General features: G+C 43.4%; 2 protein-coding genes across 2 annotated transcripts; one reads left to right on the top strand and one right to left on the bottom strand.

Annotated features, from left to right (window-relative positions):
- The first annotated feature begins 1,192 nt into the window (after positions 1-1,192).
- On the top strand, positions 1,193-17,269 carry LOC133127686 (importin-4-like). The gene is made up of 30 exons (XM_061240762.1): positions 1,193-1,258; positions 1,742-1,828; positions 2,185-2,264; positions 2,550-2,591; positions 2,809-2,938; positions 3,551-3,730; positions 3,826-3,891; positions 4,070-4,171; positions 4,576-4,659; positions 5,122-5,274; positions 5,548-5,601; positions 5,773-5,882; positions 6,800-6,908; positions 7,440-7,569; positions 7,690-7,803; positions 8,135-8,248; positions 8,605-8,728; positions 9,618-9,729; positions 11,200-11,330; positions 11,488-11,565; positions 11,645-11,702; positions 12,150-12,255; positions 12,668-12,861; positions 13,350-13,400; positions 14,476-14,601; positions 15,262-15,488; positions 15,933-16,065; positions 16,672-16,776; positions 16,940-17,009; positions 17,139-17,269. Exons 1-30 carry the CDS (start codon positions 1,193-1,195, stop codon positions 17,267-17,269), a joined length of 3,267 nt encoding a protein of 1,088 aa, XP_061096746.1.
- A 991-nt stretch (positions 17,270-18,260) lies between these two features.
- si:ch211-196f5.2 (uncharacterized protein LOC556372 homolog) lies at positions 18,261-20,322 on the bottom strand. Its single transcript, XM_061238997.1, has 3 exons — positions 20,201-20,322; positions 19,469-19,698; positions 18,261-18,352 (listed from the first exon to the last, which is right to left on the bottom strand). The coding sequence occupies exons 1-3, from the start codon at positions 20,320-20,322 to the stop codon at positions 18,261-18,263; spliced, it is 444 nt and encodes a 147-aa protein (XP_061094981.1).
- Between the last annotated feature and the right edge of the window lie 43 nt (positions 20,323-20,365).

Raw genomic sequence — 20,365 nt, 5'->3', positions numbered from 1 at the left:
TTATTGTCTCGCCCAGTTATGGTGTGAAGTCAGTCCATTAGCACCCCCACCTCCATGGAAAGGTAAATTGTTCGGCAAACCTAAGCAGCATGTCCAATGTTTTATTTTTAAATCTTGGATAGGTTACAGTAACTAAAGTATCTGAAAGTACCTATAGAGTAATTCTAGTTGGGTGCTTGATTGCATAAATGTAGGATTTTTAAATTGTGATTTTATATATATAGTCCATAGCCAATCCAAGTTAGACCACTAACACAATGTTATGATAAGCATTTAATATTTTACTAAAAACATTTTTTTTTTCAATTTATTTACATGTCAATGATGATAAAATCATTTACAGCTTTTATTTTACAACACCTGGTTTGATGGAAGAAAGCTAAATTAATTAGGCCAATTAATTTACACAGACACTAAAACAAAAGACATAGCAAGGAAGGGATACACACACACTCAGATTAGGGCTATATGCTTTACCACATAGGATACACTACTTGATTAAATAATTTGGTATTGGCCTGTTTACTATACATATATTTTGTTGGCTTTGGAAGATAACTGCTCGAAATGAATGTCATTGGGCTAGTTTACCAAATTGCATCACATATTTAGCCAAACTTCATTGTTTGCATTCGGGATATGGATAGAATATGATATGCGAAACTTGCCAAATGTAAATATATACTGTCATTATGGCTAAACTCAACCAGAAGGCCATACCCTGTTCATTTCCGTCCGTCTCTAAACCATAGGTCAAAACAAACCGAAACGTCTACAATCGTACCCGCTTTGCTTTGTATAATACTTGCTCTTTCTGCCGATTGGTAAACATAGGCTGTGTTACTACTGACCCTACATTTCAATAAAAATCTGTGTGAAATCTAGTACTAGTAACAATGCGGTTTCGAACAAAGTCACATTTTCTTTTTGTCTCACGTGACACAGGGTGTTACAAAAAGAATCACTCGAATTTCAACCGTCTTCGCTAAGGCCTAATGTTACTTATGGAGAGTGAGGACCGTGGACTATAGCTAACAATAACGCTATTTATTATGTAACCTCCTCTACGTTATAATAGTATAACGCACTCTCGCCACACTGTCTTACTAAAACCACTCGCCGTCATATCAATATCCAGAACAGGGCTACTGACTCTTGGGCAGTCCCAGACTTGATATTTAACCTAACCAAGATGACAGAAGAACTGGAACGCATTCTTTTACAGATCACCGAGCCTGACGACGCCGTTATACAACAGGTAGCTAACCAGCGAACCCGACTGACATTACGAGCTATCACCGACCTTATCACCAACAAATTGCTGCGTGGAGACTTCCCGCCAACTCCGTAACTTAATTAACGTAGTTTACCAGATAGCTAGCTAACATTAATCTAGCTGGTTAATTTTTATCATTATTGTTTTTTGACATATAACTCAATTTCTTTGTGCTTTATTGGGGCTTTAACAGACACTAGTTAATTAAATATGTTAACATTGTAATTATGCTGCCCGCTGCTTACCATGGGTAACTAAAGGTAAGCAGCATGGGTTAGGCTAGCTTACTTTATATTAGCTTGTACAGTTAAGGCAATCTTTCAGTGCCATTTAGCTAACGTTATTCACCAATAAGTCGCATCGCCACCCCCATTGATTTATTTCGCAATATCGATGAAACCGGCACGATTCTATACTAGGCACGAGTCTTAGAAGGATGGCTGATACTTGGAGTTTTGCTTGTAGGGCACAGCGCAACTGAAACTGGCTCTCAAAGACCCAGCGGTGATTCCAGCTCTGTGTACAGTCATGACAAACAGCAAACACTCTCAGGTAATAGCTTGCTGTTGCTTATGTGAATCAAACACGTGATAAAGTTTGTTTTTATTTTTAATTAGGCGGTGCACACGTTCCTATGCAACACGCAGACCCACTCTATGTATCACTGTAAAACATCTGTCATCATGTGATACATCCATGTTTGCCTCACACTCACGTGCAGGTTAGCTAATATAGTAATTAACATTTGTTAGAAGGACCTGGCTCTCTCTGTTGGTCTGTCCTGTGTGCATTCAAGTCAATCATTTTTTTTCCCCTGTATCTGGTTTCAGCTGCAGTTTACATGGTTTAGTCAACTTCCGTCCTGATTTGTTTTTCACCATGTCTGACCTCACCTCTCCTTTCCTCAGATCCGCCAGACAGCTGCAGTTCTGCTGAGGATGAGGGTGACAAAACACTGGACAAGGATCAATCACAAGCACAGAGAGAGGCAATACTGTACACCATAGTGCTCACACTCAGTAATAATAATCCGAAGTGATTTACAGTTGATTCGACTAAACCAGGGACAATCCCCTCTGGAGCAGTGCAGGGTTAACAGCTGCCTATTTAGTCAATGAGGGCAAATATTTTAGCTACATTAGCTCAGGATTAAAAATGAGATTATAATCCAGCTTCGTAACACACCCACTGGGACATGTTGCAATTTACTGTTAAAATGCGGAGGTAGTATATTGTCTATTGATGTGGCAGTAACTTATTATTTCCCCTTCAGTCTGAAGGCTGTGGTCTTGCAAGCTTTCAAGGAAGAGACAGAGTAAGTTGCAGCCTTCACAGTAGATAATTTACAATCATGCTGTATCAAGGCCAAAGCATTTGTTTTACGAGCCATGAGCCTTGGACGGGGGTTTACAAGGGCAGTTATAAATACAACACAGCGGCACTTTAAATGGGATATAACGGCTGTGTATCATGAATTGTTTGGGAAGATCCCCGTCTGCGTGTCTTGTTGACTCTGTTTCTCTCTGTCTCAGGCAGTCTGTGCACCACTCTATCTCTCAGCTCAGTGCGATGCTGGTCAAACACGAGTTTCCTGAACGCTGGCCCGCCCTCCTGGCGCTGCTCAACCAATCCTCTAAAAGTACCAGCTCACAAGACAGACAGGTATCGCTGCGGCAGGCCACCCTGTTCTGTCACTTAACCTGGAACATCCAACACCATATAAGGAACTGTGCCATCTGTCCTATGGATGAGCCTCATGTTCTGGCTGTAAGGGCACAGGTAGTACATAATTGTGCCATATATGAGGTCCATATATCAGCTGCTATGTATCCGTAATAGTTGTCTGGAAAACTGGAATATATTTCATTTATATTAATAGTAAGTGAGAACAAAGTGTTTATGTTGAGGGATAACAGATGGAAAAGTACCACACTGGTTCATTGAGATACAGTTTTTTTTATTTGTCCTTTATTTTACAAGGAAAAACCTCAATTTAGACCAAAATGCCTTTTATAATGGGCACCATAATTAATTGGACTGCGACACATTTTTTGTTATTTTGGTTCTATACTCTAGTATGTTCTGTTTAGAAATGACAGAAATGAAACTGTCCAATATTTTTTGATGCCCAGAAACGGGGGGACTATGTACAAAATGTTCTATAATTTCTTAACAGTTCATCCAATATGGATGAATATACCATCAAATTAAAGCTGACGGTCTGCACTTCATTGCACTTCATTGTCATTGTATCTTTTCAAACTTCACACACAGGTGTACCTGCAACTCTTCAGCCAAATGGTGGAGTCAAACCCAGAGATCTTCAAACCTCACTTCAGCCAGCTGTTTCTGCTGTTTGATGCCGTCCTGCGGAACCTGAGTGACCCCAGTGCCCTGCGCTACAGCATGGTCGCCCTCACCACCATGTGCCACCAGGCGGGCACAGAGGAGATGGTAGGGCCCTGTCACACTGGCTCCAGCTCATCTCTGTGAAGGCACACTCAGCCAGCACAGCACAGTGTAATGGTGTCCTTATCTTTATCTTTCAGAATGTGATATGCTCTTTTGTTCCAAGACTGATTACTGGCATGAAACAGCTCATCAAGTCAGTTGAGGTTGGTGCAACACAAGGCAGGAATTTCACCAGGGGTGTGAAATGCTAGTCCTGGAGGGCCGCAGTGTCTGCTGGTTTTTCATTTGCTAAAGTGTTGCTGGTACACCTGTGAGTTTAAACTGGAATCCCTTATTTATCACTGCCCCACAGACTGACCTGTATTTGTCTGTCATGAACAGGCCCAGGCCAGCGAAGCAATGGATGCCTTTGACAAGCTGATGGAAAGTCACATATCCACCCTCACCCCTCACATAGCGCAGGTCATTCAGTTCTGTCTCGAGGTTAGTGTGTCTTTCTTTCCGGGGCTATGGCATGGCCTGTTGTCAAATCTGACAATTGCACTCCTAACTGGGTGAAGAATGTTGAATAACATGCCATTTTATTGTGCATGCAGTGATAACGATTAGTTATTTAGTTTACGCTAAATAACGTTTATTTTGTACGTCACTCTGGATAAGAGTCGGCTAAATGACTATAATGTAGTGTAATGCTTTTATCGAAAAGAACTTACAGTTGATTCGGCTAATCCCCAACTGTGCAGATCTTATTGTGACCATACTGGGGCTTGAACCACCAACATTCTGGGTCCCAGTCATGTATCTTAGCCGCTAGGCTACAGACTGCCCCATTTCGTTTGGTTTTTGACAGCTCACACTGTATGTATTTCTTCATGTTCTGAGGACAGGTCAGTGCAGATGCCTCTGTTAGCATCCCCCTGCGCGTGAAGGCTCTCTCCTCCTTGTCCATCCTCATTAAGCTCAAGAGCAAGGTGAGTCAGCTTCATACAGAGGTGGAAAGTCCAGGTGTCAGAAAGTAACAGTCCTGACATGTGTTGCTCATTGGGAGCAATTGGAGGTGAAGTGCCTTGCTCAGGGACACTTCAACACGCCCAGGGCAGGGGATCGAACCAGCGGCCTTCTGGCTACCAGACGACCACTCTTACATCCTGAGCTATTGTCGCCACCACAGTTGCCAGCACTCATTAACTCAGCCAGCTCATTTCACTAATTGAGTTCCACCTCCTGGCTGAATAATTGTGCTAATTACCAAATCCAGGTGGTTGGAACAAAATATTCAGGAGGAGTTTTACTTACTGAACCTGGATTTTGCATCTCTTGATTTTATATTCCCATAAGGTAGTGTATGGAGTAGGTGGTCTTTGTCTGTCTGTGAGGTAAAAACTCTATTGAGGACATGAGAAATGTATTATTTCTGTGCTTTGTTCCCACAGACAGTATTAAAGCTCAAGCTGCTGGGGGCCATCTTGCAGACTGTGTTCCCTGTGTTTTGCTCAGCGCCCCCTGCTGCAGAGGAGGACTCACGAGACCAGGAGAAAGACGGAGACCGCAATGATAGCAAAAGTCTCAGAAACATTGCTGCTGAGGTAAGACTGCCTGTCTGTCACACTCCTCTTACCTATGTTTCATTCACCTAAATCAGCATGCCAGTTGTCTCTTACCCTTTCTTTTCTTTTTTGATTTCGTTTCAGTTTCTTGTTTGATACTGGGTGGTACAAAAATATTTTTTTGGGTGTTCTTATTTTTCATTTTTTCATTTTAATTTTGAATTTGTATTTGTATTCTACCTAATGAATTGACGATGATGTTTTAAATGCATCTCTCTCTCTCTCTTTCTCTCTCTCTCTCTCTCTCTGTAGGTTATTGACACCATGGCTCTCCACATGCCCTCTGAGCTACTCTTACGGCAGCTGGTTAGTAAGCTTCTCCTCTGGTTCCCACCTTGAGCTGTAGCTGTTTCTACTCTTGCATAGGCAAAACTTCTACTGCACATGACATTGATTATAGAGGTCTGGAATAAATAGTCAGTAATATGAGTTTACTGTGTTCTTGGTGGATCATGTTCCCATGTGTCCTTCTGTCAGATGCCCATGACAGAGGCCTGCTTAGCCAGTGGCAAACCCAGCGATCGCGAGGCTGGCCTGCTGTGCCTCGCTCTGCTGACTGAGGGCTGTGCTGACCACATTCGGACCCAGTCAGTGTCTCCCCGCAGTCCCCAAAACATGCAGTCTTTTATACATTAATTCAGTACTTCTCTCAACTCCCCTAATGCACTGTAGAACCAATTAACCAGTATACGTATCAATGGCTGTGGGTTATTCATGTATTGGAGATGTTTTGCTGCCAGTGGTCCAGGGGCAAAGTACCAGGAAATCGTGGCAGAAAATCTGTTTGCCTCTGCCAGGAAACAAACACTCGCTTATAGGTCGTTTTTCCAACAGGACAATGACTTCCGAGCACACATCAAAATCCACACGGAAATGTTTAATTAAAAACAATAACCATGTTCTGCAATGGACATCTCAGTTGCCACCTGTGGTCTTAACTGAAGAGGGGGTATCCCAAGGATACCAATAATTCTGAAAACTTTTGCATGAAGGAATGGTCAAAAATTCCTAATCTCTAAATGTGTTCGCTAACCTTATCACCAATTATAGGAAAGGACTCATAGTCATCATCTTTCCCCGGGGTGTTTACACAAAGTATTAAATCTCAGAAAAATAACTGTGGAACCTGTTTTTTGGAGAAATATATGTTTTATTTGAACAATGTAAGTCTTCCAATGAATCATTAATAAAGCACGCCTTACACATGTTAGAAAATAAAGCTTATGTCAATAACTGTTATACGTTTGTAGTTTACAGCATTTGTGCATATTTACCACTGTATATTATACCGCATTAAACGAAGACATTTTGATGATCTTACCTGTGGCTTGACGATAAGATCGATACCAATTCCGTCTCTGTGTGCCCAGTACAACAGCGATTAGTAGCTGTGTGGCACTGCTTCCAAAATAGGTGTACTATTCCTTTAACATTCCTTGGTGCCCTGCTTATTACAACACCCTGTCAGACTGTGTATTACATTAATTTATTGTGCTTCTTCCAGCATGTTGTCCTCCGTGCTCCGGTTGGCCTGTGAGAGTCTGGCAGACAGCAGTCAGATGGTGCGCGCCACGGCTGTTTTTGCCCTGGGACAGTTTTCTGAGCACTTGCAGGTAAGTCTTCAGGTGTGTGTGTGTGTGTGTGTGTGCATGTACATTCCTTGACTATTATTGTTTGTCTTTTACAGGTGTGTCCAAATGTGCGCCGTTGTACTGGTTCAGTCTGTGTGTTTGTGTTGGTACACTCCTGGCTATACAGATTTTTAGCAGTACCCTGCTGAAAAAAAATCTAGGTTTTGAAACAGCTGGTAACTGGTTGACCAGTTCAGACCAACTCCAAGCTCAACGTGGTTTGACCAGCTCAATCTATGTTTTGAAACAGATGGTGTCCAGCTATGAGCTCAGACAAGCTACCGGCACTAGCTGGTTGGTCAGCTCATACCCAGCTATACCAACTTTATGACCAGCATGGCCATGCTGGTTGGCCAGCTCATACCCAGCTAGACCAGCTTATGACCAGCTTGACCAGCTCAATCTTCTTCAAGCGGGTCAAACTGGCATAGCTGGATTTTGCAGCAAAGTAGCATAGCTACAGTAGTGTCTCTTATGTCCACACCTCACCCACACACGGTCTCTCTTTCTCAGCCTGACATCGGCAAGTATAGCTCTGAGCTGATTCCTCTTCTGCTGGGCTACCTTTCTGGCCTGGACCACAACAGGTTGGTGCATATCTCCAAGGTCTATTATGCACTGGAGAACGTCTTGGAGAACCTGGGTAAGAGCTCGGTAAACGGTTACTAATCTTCCCCTTAGCCACTTTAGACACCGGTGCTGTACTGCCACATTTATGCTCAATGTTTCCCATAAGCCCCTCTCCCCTTGTCCCTCTCTGAAGGGGAGGCAATCCAGCCCTACCTCCCCACCCTGATGGAGACCATGTTTACTACCCTGAGTGACACCAGGAGCCTGAAGATCAGAGCTCTGTCCCTCAGTGCCATCGGTGCAATCGGTAACACTGCCCTTCGCTTTCTGGGTTGACCCTCAGGCTCCATTTTGTCCTTTTGAATGTACACATCTTAAGGCCCAGATTCAATTAACACTTCTCTACAACATTTGACTTGCAACTATATGTGATTTTATGTGATTATATGTCATTCTCAGATAGTTTGGTGAATAAGCAATGTTTACTCTGTTTGGAGTAAAAAACGTGACACTTGAATTAATTTGGAAGTCAGATTAAGTTGAGGGCACTGTTGATTGAATCCAGGTCTTTGTATTGCGGTCAGCGGTGTATCCATTTGAATCGTCTGGGCCTTAACTCTTCACCCTGTTCTTATCAGCTAATTCAGCGAAGGAGATGCTGGTGCCGTACTTCCCCCAGGTGATGAACTGGCTGGAGGGCTTTCTCACGGACATGCGCGAGGAAACGAGGTCTCTGCAGACACAGGCTCTGGGTACGAGGGATTATTTACATTTCAGTTCAGCCTGCGTGGTAAAATGTTCTGCGTTTGATGAACTCTGGAGTTTTATGAATACTTATACTGCAGGATATTGGTTGAAATTCTATTCATGAATTAAACAATGTTCTGTGGAGATGTTCTTACATTTTCAATTTAACTTCTGTTCATTTCTCAAATTGAGTGAATTGAAATGGAATTGACCAACCCTAATGTCAGTAGCTCTGTAAATTGTGTTAAAAAAAAAAAAAAAGGCTGAGTGAAGTTTTTGCTTTCTTCTTCTGTGGTAATTGCCTGAGGTCCCCCAGTCCTCTGAAGGCTGCTGCGTGTAAACACCTCCTCTCCTCGTGCAGACACTCTGTCCGTGGTGGCTCGCTCTGTGGGGAAGAGTGTGTTCAGCCCCCTGGCGGCTGAGTGCGTGCGGCTGGGGCTCAACCTCACCGACTCTGTGGACGAGCCTGACCTGAGACGCTGCGCGTAGGGGCCTGTGCTTTGCTCTGTCTGTCTGAGCTGCTCTGTCTGTCTCTGAGCTGCTCTGTCTGTCTCTGAGCTGCTCTGTCTGTCTCTGAGCTGCTCTGTCTGTCTCTGAGCTGCTCTGTCTGTCTCTGAGCTGCTCTATCTGTCTCTGAGCTGCTCTGTCTGTCGCTGAGCTGCTCTGTCTGTCTCTGAGCTGCTCTATCTGTCTATCTGTCTGTCTTTGAGCTGCTCTGTCTGTCTCTGAGCTGCTCTGTCTGTCTCTGAGCTGCTCTGTCTGTCTCTGAGCTGCTCTGTCTGTCTCTGAGCTGCTCTATCTGTCTCTGAGCTGCTCTGTCTGTCTCTGAGCTGCTCTGTCTGTCTCTGAGCTGCTCTATCTGTCTTTGAGCTGCTCTATCTGTCTCTGAGCTGCTCTGGCTGTCTCTGAGCTGCTCTGTCTGTCTCAGACTGAGATAAACTGTGTGTGTATATGAACTGCTCTAACTCAGTCTGAGATAAACTGTGTGTGTGTATATGAACTGCTCTAACTCAGTCTGAGATAAACTGTGTGTGTATATGAACTGCTCTAACTCAGTCTGAGATAAACTGTGTGTGTATATGAACCGCTCTAACTCAGTCTAAGATAAACTGTGTGTGTATATAACTGCTCTAACTCAGTCTCAGATACACTGTGTGTGTATATGAACTGCTCTAACTCAGTCTGAAATACACTGTGTGTGTCTGATCTGCTCTATCTGTGTCTGAGATACACTCTCTGTCTCTGAGCTGCTCTGTATGTACCCAAGTTACACTGTCTGTGTGTGAGCTGCACTTTGATTCTCTTTGAAGCTTTGCCCTACATGGCTGTCTAGTGAGCTATCTCTGCGTGTTGAGTATGATCTCTGTGCTTTAGGTACAGCCTGTTTTCCGCCGTGTCGGTCGTGCGTCCTGACTGTCTGGTCCCTCACCTCCCTGCCATCACCACCATGATGGCTCTGTCCCTCAGGTCCACAGAGGGAGTCACGGTCAGTGTGCCGTCCACCCGTCTGCTTTTCATTACAGCAGATTTCAATTCAGTATTTTTTACTTTCATCCCAGCTTGGATTTCCCAGCGGTATGTGTTAGCGCGCAACATCAGTGCAACGTCCTCTGTCAGCTATGAAGAGCGCAGACTACCACCCGGGCTTCACTTGAGTCTTCATCTTCTGCCACTTTCATGTTGCGCTTGCATCTTGTTGACCTTGATCAGGGCCCCCTTGACTAACTATTTCAACTGGTGGCGCAATCACAGAATTGAGGTGCGCAATATTTTGCCGTGGTATCGCACATTTAAGTTATACTGTATATCAGTGCTTTCTACCCCCCCCCCCCCTTCCAAGAGACAAGAGACATGATAACCTCTGTCACAACTCCATCTGTACATAATCCAATGCAGTTATTCAAGCTTATTCTTATTACTTTTAACCCCATAAAACCAAAGTGATTTAAAAAAAATGGCCTTAAAAATGTAATAGTAAGCGGGAAATGTGAGAGTGTGACATCAACAGAAAATAAGTCATAAGTAATTATATTTTATATGCAGCACTATTCCTGGCTTTGTTATTTATTTAGCTGAATACAGTAATTAAAACGAATAAATTTAAAAACAGAAAGATGCTGTTACACATGTGCATTTAAAGTAGGGCACAGTTTTTTATGGCTAGGATCTATTATTTATGAATACTAGCAGCACCACACACTTTTAAAAATCAATAACTGGGGCCTTTAGGCTTCCTGAAACATGAGAACTATGTATAAACAGTATTCTAAACTGCTTTGTTAATATGTCGGTAGGTTAGTAGCAGGCTGTAACTGGCTTCGCACTAAAAGTGAAAATAAGAAAAAAATATACTCTCAGAAATAAAGGTACGAAAAGTGCCTAAAAAGGTTCAAATGCTTGTTGCTGGGGCAGTACCCTATACAGTAGGTGCATACAGTTGTCCCCCTAGTCAGCAATATATAACTTATTTGTATCTTTTTTGCTTGGAAGATGTACTAATTTGCTCCAAAAGAGAACATTACTGTACTTTGGGAAATTTGATCTTTGAAGAACAAGAATGTACCGCCACTGTCACTTTATTTCTGAGAGTGTACTAAAATATTTATGCTAAATGCTAAAATAATACTAAATACTAACATAAAAGAGTTTGCCTATAGCCCATATGTAAGTCTTACTCTTGACTTGACATGGCTTAACGACTTGTGCTATTTTGCTCAGAAACTCAAGTATAATAGAAAAACCTGTGTTTCCCACTGGTAATTACGGTAATTAATTTTAATGGGTCATTCATCTTGTAAATACAATATTTCCGACAGCATATGAACACAGCATGGACGGTCTACCAGCATTCTATTGGTGGATGGCTGTACTGTACTTGCATGAAGCCTACAGCATCCATCTTGTGCTGAGCACAGAACATGTAGCGCACCCTTATTTGTTCTTCATTCTCTTTAAGGCTCACATGGAAGAAGACCCGTTTACCTTGCTGGATGAAGAAGACGACGATGAGGGAGAAATGGTCTTAGATGAAGAAGAAGAAGAAGAAGAAGAAGGAGAGAGCAGGGCAGCATCCAGGGAGATTGCTGGGTTTGTTCATCACATTTTCACGCTTTCTCTCGTTCCTTTTTTTATTAACGTCCCACGTTTCTGCTCAGTTTGGCTGAGTCAGTCTGTGCGTTCTTGTGTGGGGTGAGGTGAAGTGGTAGGTCTGTCTCTTCTTAGCTGAACTTGTGTCCGTCTCCAGGTTCAGCGTAGAGAACGTTTTCATTGACGAGAAAGAGGACGCTTGCAAGGCTTTGGGAGAGCTCTCCCTTAACATTGGGTGAGGAGACTCATTCAGTATCTCAGGTTATAACAATAGACATGATGCTGCCTTCTGAATGGGGTTCTCTCTGTTTCAGCACTGCATTCCTGCCCTTCCTGGAGTCCAGTTTCCAACATGTCTACGAGCTGCACGATGTGAGTCACTGTAGCCTCAGTCATGTGCCCTCTTTCCATTACATTACATTATTGGCATTTGGCAGACGCTTATCCAGTGCGACATACAGTTGATTAGACTAAGCAGGGTTAAGGGCCTTGCTCAAGGGCCCAACGGCTGTGCAGATATTATTGTGGCTACACCGGGATTCGAACCACTGACCTTGTGTGTCCCAGTCATTTACCTTAACCACTACGCTACAGGCCACCCTTTCCCTCGCATTGAGACTCAGCAAAATGTCCAGTGTTAATTCAACTTACAGAGTACATGTGGGTCCAGCTGGGAACATAAAGTACTGTGCAAAAACCCTAGACACCCTACATTTTCCATCCATCCATTATCTTAACCCGCTAATCCTGAACGGGGTCACAGGGGGGCTGGAGCCTGGAGCGTGTAATCTGTGTGTACCTGTCTCTTCCTGTTCTCAGTTCCCTCACAACAGCCTCCGCAAGTCTGTGTTTGCAGTTTTGGGTCAGTTCTGCCGAGCGCAACACAGCGTCTGGCTGAAGAACCCGACCGAAGTCAACCACCAGGGTACTTGTGCTTGCCGCTTACAGCTCTTAAAGTCTGTATCATCTTAAAAGAAATCGTCTTTCTAATTGTTCTCTCAAGAGAATGACTTTAAAATTCACCCTGAATCTCTTTCCGTGATGAAAAAACTGCACGATTCATTATGGCAACAACATCGCGTAGGACAAGACAAAGCTGAGTCTTCCATGTATATTTATAGGAAAGCATATTTACATATGAAAAGTAGTTGCAACAAATTATACTCATCTTGTTAATTCCAATCGACCAAATTCTGCATCAAAGGAATCCGACACAATTAGTTTGCCACAGGTGATACAAGCAGGAAATGACTCCCTGGACTTCCAAAATCAAAGAGAGAAAGAAGAAAAACCAGATAAAGGGCGAGTAGTGCAGTGAGCGGTACTCTTTGTGTCAGCCCTGCAGAAGCTCCTGTCCGTGGTGCTGCCCACCTTCCTGGAGGCAGTGAGGCAGGAGCCGGAGCGGGAAGTGGTGATGGCCGCGCTGGAGTCCCTGAACGCCGTCATCAAGACCTGCCAGGGGGAGGCGCTGCACACGCCCACCCGGCTGGCCCAGGTCTTCCAGGCCATCCGAGACGTCCTCAAGAGAAAGGTGATCCGCCCGCCCGCCCCGAGAGCCGTCCGGAGGAGTGGTTCTGCACCCACGTCCGTTCTGTAGGGAGGAGCTGTGCCAACCGGTGACCCTCAGAAATACAGGGCACCTTATGGACAGATTACTTATTATTACCGTGTATGGTAAAACATTATTACATGTAGTTTATGAATTTGATGTTTGTGCATCTATGGGAGACTCTGTCTTATATTTTCCTGTTCGAATAGCTACCAAGGTTCTGACGAAGAGCGATGTGGTCAAACTTTTTATCGCCCTCATAGTAAAGAAAATATTGTTTTTTGTTTTTTGAAGCATCTTGCGAGTGTGTTGGTTTTATTCCAGTACAACATTCCCATAGTGTTCCATGTATTCATCTGTTGTATTTATTGATTTAATATGATTTACGTCAACAGCAGCATTAAGTGGTAGCTATTAGCCGCGGTTATATGCGCGTGCAGTCTGCTGAGTGTGTTTCCTTCCCCGTACAGACTGCATGTCAGGATGCAGAAGGGGAGGAAAGCGATGACAATGAACATCAGGTAATGCACTGCCTGAACTCACAATTCAGTTGTGTGAGGTGGTCTGGGGTAGTAATGTGGAGCACTTTGTTTTGGACTTGTGGTTTTGAAGATTGTAGCCGACCACTGAAACATTTAGCCAGTATGTCAAACATTTTTATACATTCTTTTAAAGATATGTGCATAATAAGCACATATTTCCTTCCACATATGAAAGGGATCGGTGCATCCATTTGATCTTATCTTTGCATTATTAACTGAGCAGCAAATCAGTCACCTACTCGTCATAATACTAATACCATATCCATGAAACCCCAGGACCACAGTTTGAGAACTAGTATTGTAAATGGAATAATGGTGTGAACTAGCACTGGGTGCTAATGTGTAACGCTGCGTTGAAAATAATATAAGGGTGTGAGGTAGTGTTAGGTCATTTGATACAGCAGTAGCGGTCCGACATGGCATTGGGTGTTAATGTGGTATTCTGTGGAGTAACGTTGAGGATTGGATTGAATTGAATTGAATTACATTACATTACATTACATTACATTAAGGGCATTTAGCAGACACTCTTATCCAGAGCAATGTACAATGAAGTGCAAATCAAATCCAGGAACAAGTACGTTCAGGTCCCTAGAGGAAAGTACAGTTCCTAGCATGATCGCTAAGATACAAATTGAACCCTTGAAAAGTACATCAACTTATCAACTAGCATACCACAGTTGGCAGCTAGAGTAACGTGAGTCCTACAATAACTATACATGTACTATTATAATCTATGACACACACAAGGTTAATCATGGTAGTGGGACAGGGAGGGAAAGCTGCAGCCTGAAGACATGAGTCTTGAATTGAATTCTCTGAAGAGAATTGAATTGAATGAAATTGAACTGAACTGAACTGAACTGAACTGAACTGAACTGAATTGAATTGAATTGAATTGAATTGAATTGAATTGAATTGAACTGAACTGAATTGAATGAACTGAATTGAATGAACTGAATTGAATGAATTGAATGAATTGAATGAATTGAATGAATTGAATGAATTGAATTGAATGAACTGAATTGAATGAACATGCTGTATTGCATTACAGGCGCCGCATGACGTCATGCTGCAGGAGTTTGCTGGTGAAGGGATTCCCCTGCTGGCATCGGCCGTCCCTGCTGAGACCTTCTTCCTCTTTCTCAACGAGCTCCTGCCCCTCATCATGAGCAAGGCTGTGAGTCTGTCTCTTATACCCTCATCATGAGCAGGGCTGTGAGTCTGTACACTCCTTTATACCCTCAGAAAAAAGGGTTCGTCTCCGAAGGGGACTCTCTGGCAGGAAATGCTCTCAGATTGAACCATTTTGCCCAACAAAGAACCCTTGAACTAGGTAGGGTTGTTCTATGGAAACACAGAGGAGCTTTTTGGAACCCTTTCTTCTGAGAATGTCCATAAATACCATCAAACCTGGGTTCAAATTGTATTTGTTTTGAATTCAAAACTTTTGAAACAGTTGGTTTGACTAAGCAGGGTACAATCCCCCTGGAGCAATGTGAGGTTAAGGGCCTTGCTCAGGCGAAACTTCTGTGTGGATCTTATCGTGGCTACACCGGGGCTTGAACCACCAACCTTCTGGGTCCCAGTTATGTACCTTAGCCAGTGCTAATTCAACTATGACAGAGTTCATATGAGTTCAGTTGGAAGCTTAAGTACTCTGTAAGAGAGACTCTGCGAGTTGATTTAACACACAATATTTTACTGTGTGCTCATGTTTAAAAAAATGTTAAGAAATGCTTCTCTCGGGCCTTCCTTAGCGTTGTCCCTCAGAGACTATCCCATGATCCTCTTCCTCTTCTCCTTCCCGTTGAAAACGTGTTTTTCTTTCTCTCTGTAGAAGCCGTCCTCCACGGCGGCAGACCGCTGTTTCTCCGTGGGCATGCTCGCCGAGACCCTGCAGTTGCTAGGGGGCGTGACGGGCGGCAGGGCGATCGCCGGGCAGCTGTCCAATCAGGTGCTGCCGGTGCTGGTGGGCGGAGTGGGCGACAGCGACGTGGACGTGCGCAGCAACAGCGTGTTCGGGCTGGGGGTCCTGGCCGAGACCGCCGGACCTTTCGTCACGCAGTATCCTGCTCTGTGACCGCAGAGTGAAACTCCAGCGTGAATTCACCTCTAACAGAGTTGAATTACGTGTCAGCTGAATACTAACTTCTTATTTAGCTGACGTGTTATCCAAAGTGACTTACAGTTCATTAGACAAAGCAGGGGGGCGATCCTTTCTGGAGCATTGCAGTTTTAAGGGCCTTGCTCAAGGGCCCAACTGCTTTGTGGATCGTATTGTAGCTACACCGGGGCTTGAATCACCCACCTTACGGGGCCCAGTTATGTAGCTTAGCCAGTGTTAATTCAACTATAACAAGAGTTCATATTAGTCCAGTTTGGAACATAAGTACTCTGTAAGAGAGTCTGTTAAGAGTTGATTTAACACACAGTATTTCACTGTTTGCTCATGTTTTTAACTTTTTAAAGAAATGCTTCTCGGTGTCCTTCCTTAGCTTTGTCCCTCAGAGACTATCCCATGATCCTGTTCCTCTTCTCCTCCCTCATGGCTAAAGAATCTAACAGGAAGGTCATCGACAACCTTTGTGCTGCCCTCTGCAGGATGATCATGACCAGTGTGGACAGCGTGCCCCTAGACCAGGTAGCGTTACTGCGCACTGTCTGCACTGGTTTGTGTTCTCACCGGTCTTTGTATATTTCCCTGTGTAACTGTCTCTTGTTTGTGTTTCAGGCTGTGTGTTTCATCAGAGAGTAACAATAGAGAGAGGTCCAACCTAGAGGTTAAATTGCTCAGCGCTTAAATCTGCTAATGCAACTGTGTACACTGGGTCCCTATGGGAAGCTTTCTTACGATGAGCTGTTGATCAGTCCTGATTGGGTTCACATGAGTTGTTGGATAGCCTAGAGTGTGTGAAGGTTTATTTCGGTGAAATATAGCGTTAACCTCAAAGAGAAAAGCTATTATCTTTCAGTTGTTCACCATCGCACATGCACTGTGATTTGAAATTGAATGTGTTCTCTGACTTTTCTCAGAGAGGAAGTGTAGACTTATGTAACTACGAATGCTCATGGCACTTCCCAGCCTCACATATGGCTTGGCTGAAGCGGAATAGGAGCTGATAGTTGAGATCTTTCTCCTTTACCATCTTTGGTTTCTGTAACTGTGAGCTGTATTTGAATTGTAGTTGAGTTAGTGAACTGAGCCTGCCTCAGCAAGGCCCAGGTCCTCACGCTCCTCTTCCCCCAGGTTGTTCCTGCTGTCCTGACCTGCCTTCCTCTGAAAGAGGACCTTAGGGAGAACAAGACAGTGTTCAGCTGCTTGGCCTTCCTGTATACAAAGAATCCCTCACTGGTACTGTTCCCCGTCTCTGAGTTCACCCACACAAAACCAGCACTACACTCATGTAGGAAAGCTGTTACTGGAGACCCCACTAGTGATGACTTAAACGTGTTGCTCAATGCATTTTGAAATGTCAGTGCTGGATAACATTGAAACCATTTGCTGTGTTGTATAGGTGGTGAGTAACATGAAGACCATTGTGTCTGCATCCAGCCTTGTTTTAAGGAACAAAAATATTGATGAGGGTAAGGATCTGTTTTGAGAATAAATATTCTATAATTTTTCACAAATTTGGATAGTTTTGTATGTGCCACCCATGCATACCATCAATTGAGCGTAGCTATTTGCAAACTAAGCTATTTTCCTTCTTGCAGAAACCCAGAGCAGTTTGCTCCTGTTCTTAAGAAACATGGCTCAACATCATGCTCAGGAATTTGAGGATGCTATGATGTCACTGTCTAATGCAGAAAGAGCCGCATTCAACACTGCTGTCACTCAATCATAGGCCCACCCACACTCCTCCTCTCTAAGAAATCCTCACGTTGATATGGGGTCCGACTTCTGACCTTCAATAGAGTATGTGTGGGGACTTTGTTCAGGTATTACAGTCATCCAAAGAATATGTGCCCACCCAACCAATCTGTTACCAGAATTGTTTTGTTCATTACAGTAGTTACATTCAGAGTTCCATGATTCTTAAATGATTGCTCAAGTTTTGTATGACTTTTTTGAAAGTTTTGGAATTAAAGAGAATAAAGGACATAGCTATACTCTGCATTTGTGTATTAAATGTCTACCTGAATCCTCTGTACATATTGCTGTTGTTTATTCTTCCAATGACAATGCAAACAACCAACTCTAAGAACACAACCTGTGGGTATAAGAAAGCCTCAAAATGTTTATTGCCAGTGCACACATCTTCATGGCATACACACAATAAAAAAGTAATCCAGCTGTGCTTTAGTCTCCAGTCTGCTCAGGCAGTTGTCTCTGAATAAGAAATATCCAAGCTGCTTTCTCCATTTTAGCAAACACAACGGGGTCTCCTTATGCACATGTCAACTGTCACAACTGAAAGTGATATACTGAGGATTTAGGATTTTTACACAATGGGAAGCACTACACAACATTACAACACTACTCTATTGCACAACACTACAGGAGAGAAATATGTCCTAGTGTATTTGTATGTGCTATGACGTTAATCAGCCTCGAGAGGGTCTAATTACTGTATAAGAGGAGTTGCAAAAGAAGACATTACAATGCTGAGGGTCAGTTACATAGAAATTCAAAACAAAATAAAATCAAAACTAGTTCATTCCCCTTATACAAATATAACAAAAACTCCATTAAAATCAGGGCTTTATGCTACAGGATGTGAATGTGGTGATGGATGTGAAGTCCTTTTGTATTATCATGGCAAGCTAATACTGTGCTTTGCTTGAATATATTACAGCCTGATAACAGGATTATGTTCTAGCTGTTATTATAACTCCTCACACTTTCTGCTTTTCCTCAGTCTTCCTCCATTTTGGCTGTAGCTCTATGTCCATGGCAAAAGTCAGTTCCACTGGTTGGTAGTCATTCTCTGTGAAGGCAAAAGATAAAAATGTGAAGATAAAGATTTAAATTTAGATACTTGATACTTGATTGTTGAACTGGGAGAGGGTGTAAGTGCATTCCAGACACTGCTTGGATACTGCAGTATAGTAACATATTTCTGAGAGAGGTAATGTGCAAGATAATTGTGTGACATTATCTTTGATGGATTTACATGATCTCATTCTATCACACCCACTGAGGAATTGGACATGGACATTTGAGAACTGACATGGATGAGAGAATTTATGCTGGTGCTTATCAACCTGGATAGGAGCAGATGGAGGGAAGCTGTTATGTGTGTGGGTTAGTGAAATGTACAGTGAAGAGTAAAGTATATATGGAATTTCAATATTCAATATGACAAGTATATGTTATTCAGCCCATTTCTGCTTTCAACATGTATGTAGAGCAAACTCAAATCTGGGTTGGGTTTGGTCTTAAAATAAACTACACCACAAATATCAGTGACCCGGCAAATATTACAGACTGTAAGGTAAGCAGAATGAAACTGGCTTAGCCAATTACAACAGACAGTACACAATGAATATAGATTACATTCCAGCAAGACTGTCGATACATTGACCAAAGCCCAGTAAGAGTGCAGAATGGGTGTATCCAGGCAACAAAACCAGTGCAATGTAAACCCAAACAAGATTAGTTCCACCCAATAACACTGCCAACACAGAATAACTTTAGCACAGGAAAATATCAATACAAAGTGAGTACAGCCCTGTAAGATGGTTAGACAATAGAATAAGTTTTAAAGAAGTAAGAACCCTGGTGTAAAATGCAACCAGCTTGAAATTACCACCTACCAGCTGTTTCAAAACATAGCTTGAGCTGGTCAAACCATGTTGATTATGGAGCTGGTCTGAACTGGTGAACCAGCTACCAGCTGTTTCATAACCTAGTTTGAGCTGTTTTCAGCAGGGCAGTAAGGCAGCATATTGCAGGAGTGCAGGAGAGAGGCAGTAAGGCAGCATATTGCAGGCGTGCAGGAGAGAGGCAGTAAGGCAGCATATAGCAGGAGTGCAGGAGAGAGGCGAGGTTGGGCCCTGACCTGGTTCTGTTTGTCTCTGCCCTGGTTCTGTTTGTCTCTGACCTGGTTCTGTTTGTCTCCAGGGCTGCACAGCCACAGCACTGCGGCAGTAGGACCGGTCCGTGTGGCTCTCGGTGCTGTACAGAATCTCTTGGGTCTGAGGATTCCCGGGCTGCTGGGCCTTGACCCGTACCTCCAGAACCACGACCTCCTTCTCCTTCAGCTTCCCCGACTTCTTCCGCACGCGGGTCCTCGTGGAGTCCACCCAGACTACCCGCTCTTTCACCGCTGACCTACACACACACACACACACCAGGAGAATAACTACTGACACGCTAATGGACAAACACATTCATGCATCTCTCAGAATGCTTGCATGCTTAGTGTGGTGGTACAAAATTGATACTGAAAAAAGTATTGTATGTTACATAGAAACAGACACACTAAATAGACTGGCAATTGAATTATTCATACGGGAAAATAGTAGTAAGCACACAAATATGTTCGCGCACTTCTCACAACTCCGACAGTGTTACTTGGAATGTTAGCTGTCTGTTGATATCCCATTATGTATTATTTGTGAACAGTGAACAGTGTTACAAATACTCCCTAATATCCTGACTAGCACATTCTGGCAAACACAGATCCACTGTCTATGTACTGTAAAACACACAGATACACACAAATAGAAACACACACATTTGTGATCTCAGTTTTAACCCAAAATAACAATTACAGTGCTTTAAAAATGTTGCTCCAAGGTAAGGACAATGAACCATTAGTAGGTCGACTCACTTTTCGATGCCCAGGTCGGCCAGTGTGGTGTCCAGGAAGGGGATAATCAGCTCATGGTTCAGGATCTCAATTGGCAGACACACACACATGGGCACCTCCCACTGCAGCTCAGAGCGCAGCATGTCAACTGCCGGATGAGTCGACTCTAGTGTTGCGCTTTTACAG

This window comes from Conger conger, chromosome 4 (genome assembly GCF_963514075.1).
Source record: "Conger conger chromosome 4, fConCon1.1, whole genome shotgun sequence".
In the NCBI taxonomy this organism is placed as follows: Eukaryota; Metazoa; Chordata; class Actinopteri; order Anguilliformes; family Congridae; genus Conger; species Conger conger.
This window is presented reverse-complemented; position numbering and strand designations above follow the sequence as displayed.